The sequence below is a fragment of the Notothenia rossii genome (genome assembly GCF_949606895.1).
Source record: "Notothenia rossii genome assembly, chromosome: 6".
In the NCBI taxonomy this organism is placed as follows: Eukaryota; Metazoa; Chordata; class Actinopteri; order Perciformes; family Nototheniidae; genus Notothenia; species Notothenia rossii.
In genome coordinates this window covers 69,436,853-69,447,272 of record NC_136909.1, presented here as the reverse complement: position 1 = coordinate 69,447,272, position 10,420 = coordinate 69,436,853, and the positions used below count along the sequence as shown (strand labels likewise).

General features: G+C 42.0%; 1 protein-coding gene and 1 long non-coding RNA gene across 2 annotated transcripts in view; one reads left to right on the top strand and one right to left on the bottom strand.

Annotated features, from left to right (window-relative positions):
- Window positions 1–10,420, top strand: part of LOC307043661 — a 401,538-nt gene that overhangs the window by 357,077 nt on the left and 34,041 nt on the right. The window lies entirely within an intron of this gene.
- LOC307043653 (zinc transporter ZIP9) lies at window positions 5,033–9,175 on the bottom strand. Its single transcript, XM_079688268.1, has 7 exons — window positions 8,873–9,175; window positions 8,454–8,559; window positions 7,864–8,035; window positions 7,237–7,301; window positions 6,173–6,258; window positions 5,946–6,080; window positions 5,033–5,860 (listed from the first exon to the last, which is right to left on the bottom strand). The coding sequence occupies exons 1-7, from the start codon at window positions 8,966–8,968 to the stop codon at window positions 5,600–5,602; spliced, it is 921 nt and encodes a 306-aa protein (XP_079544394.1). The 5' UTR covers window positions 8,969–9,175; the 3' UTR covers window positions 5,033–5,599.

The following is a 10,420-nucleotide window of genomic DNA, read 5'->3' as shown; positions in this document are numbered from 1 at the left end:
AAAAGCACCGGGTTTTCCTATTCACACCGCTGCGGAGCAGCCTCTTAGCTCCGGAATCCGGTTCGTTTCAAGCACCAAAAAATTGTCCGGCCAGAGCAAAAGCACCACATACGCCACGCTTACGTCGAGGCGGGGGAAGGGGCAGGGGCGGGATCAACTCCTGAACAACAAAAAGCCCGCATTTTATCCAGTTTGTACACAACGATGGAGAAACTTAACAAGCAGCAGTGGTCCACTGAAGAGACCAGCTACCTGGGAATCTGGTCTTCCGAAGAGATACAGAGGAAGCTGGAGCACAATCGGCCATTGTTGTTTTTGTCGGTGTCAGCTGTGAGGGGTTTCCGTGGGCTTTGGCTTTATGAAGCAGGCACGCACACGGTTACGTCATGACGCAAACGATGACGCAATGACGCAGCACCAGTTGGACTCTGGGCGGTGTGAAAAGAGCCGGAGCTAAACCTAAGAACCGGTTTTGAACCTGAAAAGCTCTAGCACGAAGCTTGAACCGGAGTTGCATTGGTGTGAATGAGGTATGTGAGGGCCTAAGATATTCTAAAAAAGTATATTTGAAAACATAAAAAAAACATATTTTTTATATATATTTTTTGTTACATTTTTCATTAGTTTTACCGAAATAACTTGATTTAATTGTATTTAAAATAACATTTCCAAAGAAATAAATCCTTTGAATCGGCCCTTTCAGTTTCTGTTGGAATGTGAAGGGTTAAATGCCGTCTCTGCGAGTTACTGTCAAGACGGGAGAGCTTGTTGGTCCCTCTCTACATTCACAGAGGGCCAGCTATAGTAACTCAAGGAGAGAGTAATATCAAATGACAGTACAATTGACCAATCATATCTTCCCTCTAAATGGGTGGGCTTTATTTTCGCGGACTTTATGACAAGTTCCGCCCGCTGTGAGTTTAATACTTGGCCGTTTCTCAATCATGAGGATACTGGCTTGGTAGTCGCATACTTCCAAGTCACTTCCTTCAGAAACGAAGCAAGTATACTTCCAAGCCACGGCTTCGGAAAACAAAGAAGAATGGAACAGGCTAACAAGTGTGCCACTCTCTCTAACGGTTTCAACATAAACTATACCGAAAATAAATAACTCACGATGTCTATCTAATTATGAACTTGCTTTACTTTCACGGAACACATTTTTGGTGATAACAAATGTAACAAAGTAACATATTTACCAACACATGTTCCACGCCACTACATACTTACATTTAAATGTGTGCTGTGCTGCGTCGGTTCAGCCATTCTCCTCAAGGGTTTTTGAAATTGGTCCGTGCTCAAAGCATTGTGGGGATTTTAAGGACGCGAAGTCTACCCATGTTCAGACTCGAAATTACCCCCAAACCAAGGACGTGACCTCGGTGGAATTCCAAGTATGCTGGAGATTGGAACAGTCCTTCGGCGGCACTCGATGACGTGGTGTTCTTGAAATATTGGCTTGGAAGCCAGTTTCCTCGCGATTGAGAAACGGCCCGTGTGTATAAAGTGGTGCAGTGACGCGTCCTAAAACCCGGAAAGAAGCTGCGCTCAGGTTCCCTCAACAAAAAAGCAATGGGATATCTCCATAGGATTTTGGAAAAATAGCTCGAAATAAGGTCTGTGGAACGAACCTGTTAGATAAATGTACGTTTTGTTCAGCCGGATAATATCCACATGTCTACCCTACTTTTATTATTTTCGAATCATAAATCTAATCGATAGATTTATGATTAGCATAAGTTCGTTTATGATGGCTCATGTCAGTGATAGTGAGTGAGGACATCGTTGCGAAATTATTAACCGAGTCATTTTCAAGATTGAGTTACACTGATAAACTGCAGTGGCAAAGCTCCAGCTGCATGGCCCACCTTCAAGTGCTTCATCCAAAAGGACAGGAGGATGGACTTTGTGTTTAAGTGATTTGATCATCAAAGGTAAGCCCGCCTAAGTCATTTTCAATGTGGGCCGCCGTGCCGACTTCATTCATTTGTAATTGTTACTTGGCTGTGGGTGCCCTGTCATGATAGGTGTTTATATAAATGGTGTTGTTTTGTGTGGTAGAGGGCCGCTGTCATTGATGCGTTTTGCACCCCGGGCCGCTGTTTTCAGAGGGCCTAGGTATAAAAGCCACGGCTCGCCACTGCGCTGTAGTACATATGCCAGGCCTGTAAGTGGCGCTGTAGTCTGCCACAAAAGCAGAATCAGCCCTTGCAAAAACAGGGCTGGAAAAGAGCAAATAGAGCGGAATGAGGCATGGCTAAAATGCATGATCTGTTTGGTATTTTTTATTTTTTTATTCACAGACATGTTTTATATACAGTGGGGCAAAACAGTATTTAGTCAGCCACCTATTGTGCAAGTTCTCCCACTTAAAAAGATGAGAGAGGCCTGTAATTTTCATCCTTGGTATACCTCAACTATGAGAGACAAAATGAGAAAAAAAAAATCCAGAAAATCACATTGTCTGATTTTTAAAGAATCTATTTGCAAATTATGGTGGAAAATAAGTATTTGGTCACCTACAAACAAACAAGATTTCTGGCTCTGACAGACCTGTAACTTCTTCTTTAAGAGCCTCCTCTGTCCTCCACTTGTTAACTGTATTAATGGCACCTGTTTGAACTCGTTATCAGTATAAAAGACACCTGTCCACAACCTCAAACAGTCACACTCCAAACTCCACTATGGCCAAGACCAAAGAGCTGTCAAAGGACACCAGAAACACAATTGTAGACCTGCACCAGGCTGGGAAAACTGAATCTGCAATAGGTAAGCAGCTTGGTGTGAAGAAATCAACTGTGGGAGCAATTATCAGAAAATGGAAGACATACAAGACCACTGATAATCTCCCTCGATCTGGGGCTCCACGCAAGATCTCACCCCGTGGGGTCAAAATTATCACAAGAACGGTGAGCAAAAATCCCAGAACCACACGGGGGGATCTAATGACCTGCAGAGAGCTGGGACCAAAGTAACAAAGGCTACCATCAGTAACACACTACGCCGCCAGGGACTCAAATCCTGCAGTGCCAGACGTGTCCCCCTGCTTAAGCCAGTACATGTCCAGGCCCGCCTGAAGTTTGCTAAAGAGCATTTAGATGATCCAGAAGAGGATTGAAAGAATGCTGAGTTGCATCCAAAGAACACCATACCTACTGTGAAACATGGGGGTTGGAACATCATGCTTTCGGGCTGTTTTTTTGCAAAGGGACCAGGACGACTGATCCGTGTAAAGGAGAGAATGAATGGGGCCATGTATCGTGAGATTTTGAGTGACAACCTCCTTCCGTCAGCAAGGGCATTGAAGATGAAACGTGGCTGGGTCTTTCAGCATGACAATGATCCCAAACACACCGCCCGGGCAACGAAGGAGTGGCTTGGTAAGAAGTATTTCAAGGTCCTGGAGTGGCCTAGCCAGTCTCCAGATCTCAACCCCATAGAAAATCTTTGGAGGGAGTTGAAAGTCTGTGATGCCCAGCGACAGCCCCAAAACATCACTGCTCTAGAGGAGATCTGCAAGGAGGAATGGGCCAAAATACCAGCAACAGTGTATGAAAACGTTTGACCTCTGTCATTGCCAACAAAGGGTATATAACAAAGTATTGAGATGAACTTTTGTTATTGACCAAATACTTATTTTTCACCATAATTTGCCAATAAATTCTTTAAAAATCAGACAATGTGATTTTCTGGATTTTTTTTCCTCATTTTGTCTCTCATAGTTGAGGTATACCTAGGATGAAAATTACAGGCCTCTCTCATCTTTTTAAGTGGGAGAACTTGCACAATTGGTGGCTGACTAAATACTTTTCTGCCCCATAGGTATGGCCCTACAATATATGTTTCAAATATAGCATGATAGGTACACTTTAATGGCGCATTTACACTGCAGGCCTCGCTCGGCCTCGCTTGGTTTGGTTAGGCCCTATTAGGCCCGGCTCACTTTAATGCTGCGCTCACATTACAGTTTAGGAACTGGGGTAGTTACTATATTAACGCAGTGTAGGCGGGGCGATCGGCTTTTTGGCGGGCGGAGCGACGCTGCATACAACTGCCGTGACGTCATCTTCAATGCGACACAACTCACAAAACACACAACAACAATGGAGGATGTGGAAGCCATCGTGTCCTTGCTTCTTGGTATGTGGTTTATTCTTCTTAGGTTGACTGTTTTCAAAAATAATGCAAGCGTCCCTTAATATATGCGACACTAGGGATTAAGTCGCGCGAGAATTGTGACGATTCTCTCTGACCAATCAGCAGTCGTCACTAGTTTAGCATATTCCGCCCGGTTGTTGGCCCCACTTGTTGGCCTCGATAGAACCACGATTTAGTCGGGCCAGAAAAAAGGTGAAAAAGTAGCCCCGGGCCAAAACTAGGCCAAGTGGAAGCGCAACCAAAAACGGGCCCCGCACGGCTCAGCACGGCTCAGCACGCTTAAAGCGAGCTCCGCGCTGCAGTGTGAATGCGCCATAAGTAAGCTTTCTTAACACTAATGTTAAAATAGTCAGATTGCTCTGAAGATGGGAGGTGATATTCTATTAATTTTCACGTTCACACAGTCGGTGATTTTTGCCGGCCGTCTTTCCTGCAACGGCAGTTTAAACTGTATTTCCTTTCTCCTGTAATATGACTTGATCGTTTTAAACTCCGCACACGGAGCTCTGATTGGTCAGTAGGTGGTGCTTTCACTGAGTTGATCTCTTATCCTGGAATCTATCCTGCTCCGGAGCAGGTTAGCCGCTCAGCATAAGTTACCAGATCTAGCCCGCTAAAAAGAGAACCAGCGTCGTAGGACCGGAAACCCAGACTTTTCCCTGAAGTTAGCCCGCTAAGCGAAAATCCAGCTTCTTAGTAAAGGCCTCAGGCTAGCCGTTCAGCATAAGTTACCATGGAGATCTAGCCCGCTAAGAAGTGAACCAGCGTCGTAGGACCGGCCTCTGATGTGTCCATTTCTTCTAGACCATAACAAGTGGAGTGTTTCCTAACATTGTTTGTATGAAAGTTGTATTACAATTCAATAAATAAACAATTATTTAAATTGTAAATTGCTTTAATATAGACATTTTGTTTCTATATTTGTATTAACACTGACTTAACACAGGTTTTGTAGTTTACCACTTCAAAAAACATGTGGAGAAAACAAAAAAGAGCACAACATTGAGCAGTGATCATAACGAGCAGTTATGGTTACAGGTTGATCGTGTAAATATATTGAGTTACTGGGATTTCACCTTTAAAACGACATTTTTTTCCGTATCTTTGTGACGTGATGATGAAAGGGCCTGTATAAGGCTTATTGTATTCAAACTTCAAACAACAAATAGCGCCTTTTTTCAGTCTTGGAATGGAAACCTCTCCAGAGGAAATATATTAGCTATCAGGTTTTTAGACCCACTGGAGAGCTCCTTTGATACACAAACAATAGCTGGACTCATTTTTACTGAGACTAAAACACAGCGAGGTAAACTCTCTTTCTCCACACATCTTGCCTTGTCATTCTGCCATACAGGAAGTGAAAAGGGACAGGTGTTTTCCTTTGAGGTGTGGTGACACTGTGACCTTTGCACTGCACTACACTTTTCCTGACGTTTCCTTCTCAGTCGTCATGCAGCTTAAGGGCCAGCACCATAGGAAGCCCGACCCCCAGGATCAAAGTGAGGCTCTCCAGGAGCCCCAGATATCGCTCACGGTGGGCCTCAGCTCCAGAGTACTGATGGGGGTCAGAGGAGGGTCTGCCCGTCCTCCTACTGCTAATCTCGGGGAGAACATGCACTGTGGCCACGTAGAGGAACGTCCCAGCCGAGAAGAGCATTCCAACTCCTGTCGCACTGAGCTGATTCTGAGAGGAGCTGCCAGACTGCGGACACAAAACACATCACATCAAATAATACTGATGTCAAACTGTACGACACGACACAAAATGGCTGTTGGGGCTTTCTTACTGCATGTAATATGAAGTAAGTGGTGATGGCAAGTACGGGCGCTGCAGCTGAGAAGGCCAGCAAATGACCCTGAATGTGTTTCTTTTCAAGGCCTGCATGCATCAGGAAGGAGACCAACCCGAAAGCAGCAGGTGCCTAGGATATTAGATCAGGAGTTCATATTATTTCTATTGAGTATTGATTTGGATACCATGTTTCTCACTGACAGGTTCTCTCAGGAAACTCACCTTGTGTAGGATCACAGCTAGGAATACTATAACTTGCACTGTGACTTGCCCCGAGGCCACAGCTGCACCCACCGCAAATCCATCAGCTTCAAGCAAACAGACACATGTTAAAGGACACCTATTATGCAAATTCCACTTTTTCATGTCTTTTATACATAAAACAGTGTAAAGAGATTCTGAAAGTTTCAGGAACAAAGACCCCTCTCTTTTTGTCCTGATCCATTTATTTAAAAACCTGTCTGAAAATGAGCTGATCAAATTTTGTCCACCTTGTGATGTCACAATGTTTTTTTGTGTTGTGTAAGTATTAGCCAATGACCAATTAAGGTAACACCCGCCCACCTTGTTACCTTGTTACCCCCAAATATCTTGCAGAGGGGCGGGGGAGTGGCTCCATATTTTCATCTAAAGATTCAAGGCTTTTATTGTAATTTGTACATAGCTACAGTGTAGTTATGACAATGGAAATCTTAGGTCACAGGCTCCTCAAACAGTGCAACACAGTCAAACAGATTATAGTGCAAGTAAAGAAAATATAATAAAAATAGTGCAGAATAGTCTATACACAAGTAATTGGAATATTGATATATGTTGCAAACAGATGAATGTTATGAATCTTCTTTCAAAAGTGAAGGTGTTTAACAGTCAGACACAAAATCAGCACTTTTGAAACAGGGCTGAAACAGAGGGGTTTATGGGATGCTGATATGCACAATCTGTTTGGTATTTTGAGCCAAACACTTCAGAGACATGTTTGTATATATATCTGAGACCTATCATATATTGATGAAAAACAGTATAATAGGGGACCTTTAATGTTCACAAAAATATAGACAGACATTATATCAAACCGATGAATAAGTCTGGATTGATATTCTGTTTTCTGAATGCCAAATTTCACATGTGGGACAATTAGGTCAAGCTTCAGCCTGCAAAAGAAAGAGGTCAATAAAAGGTAAAAGAGTCTTAATTAACATTTTCACTGATTTGCATCAAGGATGTTTCCTTGTTGTGTACATTAGGTAAACACAAGGCAACAGAGATAGTGAGATTGTGCTGTGTACCTGCACCATGAATCACCAGCCCCAAAGTGGCTGTGATGCCGACACTGTTAGCCAAAAGAGACGCTCTCCCTGAAATAAGAAGTTGCACATGTCAATAGACAGTAACAAGGAAAAACAATTAAACATATATGGAACGCAATTTACGAGGCTCTGTAGACGAGATGAGCCACAGGACCACCCAAAATACAGAGAACCTTTGTGGGAAAAGTACTTGGTGTGAACGCGCCTTATGGGGAACACTTAAACAACTCAAGCTTGTTTTTCGCGTGTGTGTGTGTGTGTGTGTGTGTGTGTGTGTGTGTGTGTGTGTGTGTGTGTGTGTGTGTGTGTGTGTGTGTGTGTGTGTGTGTGTGTGTGTGTGTGTGTGTGTGTGTGTGTGTGTGTCAGTTTGGGAAGGGAGGCATGTGTGAGTTAAAAATGAGTGGGGATGAAGTATTAATTAGTACTCTCTCAGTTAAGACAAGTTTTGTTGCTAATTTTTTTTAGCAACAAAATTATTATTATTATTAATAATAATGTGTTTATACCTTTTTATTTAATTCCGCACTATACTTCTGCTGTTATACATTTCCCAGTTCTTGGACAAATAAAGCAATTCTGATTTTGAATTTGTATACAAATGCCAACTTGCCAGGCATGGAGAAGTAACTTCCGATCTGGTCCACCACAAACATGAAGGTGAACCCGAAAGTTAGAGCCATCCCAATGAGAAACCGAGGTGGACCATCAGTGGTAGTTACATTTTCATTTTTCTCACTGGCATTCAGACCGGATGGCACATCAGAGGAGGAAGAGGATGCTGCAGAGAGAGGACGAAGCACAGGAATAGCTTTTGATTAAATCCACATAAAGGAACAACAAGGCAGAGCAGCATACACTAAGCCTGCTTTCATCACCATGTGCCTCATCACTCATCTCAAGGGGTTACAATCAAGCACAGGTGTGCATTTGGTGGTTGAGGACAGCACCAATTATGGGTAATCAGTTGGCAAGACAACAAACGACATGGGAGTGAAAGAGTACTACAAATAAATATAGGACTCGAAATTGGCACCGTTTAAATGCTGTTAAGTGGCTGGTGGATGTGCTTCATTCTCCAGCCCAAAACACAATGGTAATCTATTGAGTGGTGGGTCACAATCAAACATGTACAAGCCACATTTGACAGGTTGACATTTGTTTTATTGGATTTGGATTATATGGCATGTTCTGCTCACCTCTCCATGACTCCTCCAGTAAACCCACTCCCTCAGGGATGGTGATGGCCAGCGCTGTTCCACACAGCAGTCCAGCCCCCAGGATGGAGACAAACTGCAGGCTTTTCTGAGGAGAAACATGTGATGTTCAGCTGAGCAGTGTTCCCTCCCCACAGGGATTTATTTGAAAGGCTGAACCGGAGCGATTTCTCAAGTTTCTCATGACAATAAGCAATGCTTCTCATTCAAAAACATAAATCATCATCATCTACGGGTGTAAATCTTAGTAATAGTCACTTGTATGCTTTGATGGCACAATAAAAAGACTGCAGTTTCAATGTCTATAAAGTTTGATTCAAGAATGATGTTATCTTGATAGGATACTTTGAGTATAGTTTAAATCTCCCGACTAACCATACTTTAAGAAAACAAACACTTACCTCGTTAAGCCTGAACAACAGTGGGATGAATCCAAGTACAAATGTACCTACAAACATCGCCACCGATATAAAAGTGATAGTCAACCCTCCGTCCATGACGACTGACAGTTATTCTTCACAGAGGTGAGTCAGTGTGCATATGTGCTACATCATAGAGTTATATCCTGCTGGAAGCTGGCATTCTTTTCTTATTGTGTCTCTGGATTTCACTTGTCTGATTACAAAAGACATAAATGCCATTCTGCCTTTCCACGTCGCACCAAAGCAGCACTTCCCTCTCAAGCAGCACCCAGTGTGTATACTGAGAACTGCAGCCCCGCCCCCATCGCGGTCCGCCAATCATCTACCTCCATTCCTAGATTACCAATCAAAATTCATCCTTACCGATAAACATGATATTTTCTGTGCCAACATACAATGTAGTTTTAGTCTGTGTTTTCCAACATCATGGTCAGAACCATAAAACTAGGGTTATTCTTAGTGGTCTTAGGTTAAGTAGAACTTGTCTTCAAAATGATACCATTATTTGTAAAAAAAAAATTCAAAAGCTATTTGTTTTTATCTTGTCAAGCCACCAACAAGCCTACAATACAGGAACTAACTTTTGCTCCAAGTGTTGACAGCCAGAATAATACTCAATATTTCTAAGCACATTAAAGTATATTCTGTGTTCTCACTGGAAAAGTGACCAAATAACTCAGACATGATGCAAAATAAATATGGATGATTTGTTGAGTGGTCTCTGCTGTTTCTAGTTAGTATAGTATATAAAAAGTATAATTTCTAATACAGTTCTCTCAAAATGCAATGCAAAAAAAATGAGTTTAAATAGTGGTGGCACAAAAAAAGACCAAATGAATGTGTTCATTCTTAAATACATTTTGTGAGGTTTAATTGACTGACACTGTTGGAATTCCAGTGTGATGTTATCAAATGTTGATATTGCTCGTTTCATTTCATGTTGGTTAAATGGTTGAATTTTTTTTTGTTCTGCATACCACCTTAACATTACCTCAATCAGTAGAATGTATGCTGTATTCTATGGAGTAAGATTTCTGAACACAGCTATTGCTTTAAGAAGTTTTAACATTTTAAAGTTTTTGACATTACTCCCCATAAGCTACTGGTCATACTAGAATAAGTAAGCAGCGAAACCCTTGAGTGAATTAATCAGTCAATCAAATTGTTATTTCTCATCTTTTAGTGATTATAATAATTGATAGTTAAAAAAAAGTTACTTGATTAAATACAGATTTATTGTTCAAAGAGCTTGGGGGGGGGGGGGGGGGGGGAGCACAGATATACACAGTATATATCTGTAGCACAGACGGCCCTTTGGAAATAATAAAATGAGACTGTCAATTGCAGAGATCTGCTATTGTTACTCTTCCTATCTAGAAAAATGTAAAACTATAAAAGGCAAGCACACAAAGACACATTCTAATTGTGCACAGTTTGATACACAGACACTTTACTACCCATTCTGAGTACATGGTACAGTAGAACAAGCTGAGAACTTCTATTAGAAAGTGCCTAGCTTTTCAGAAA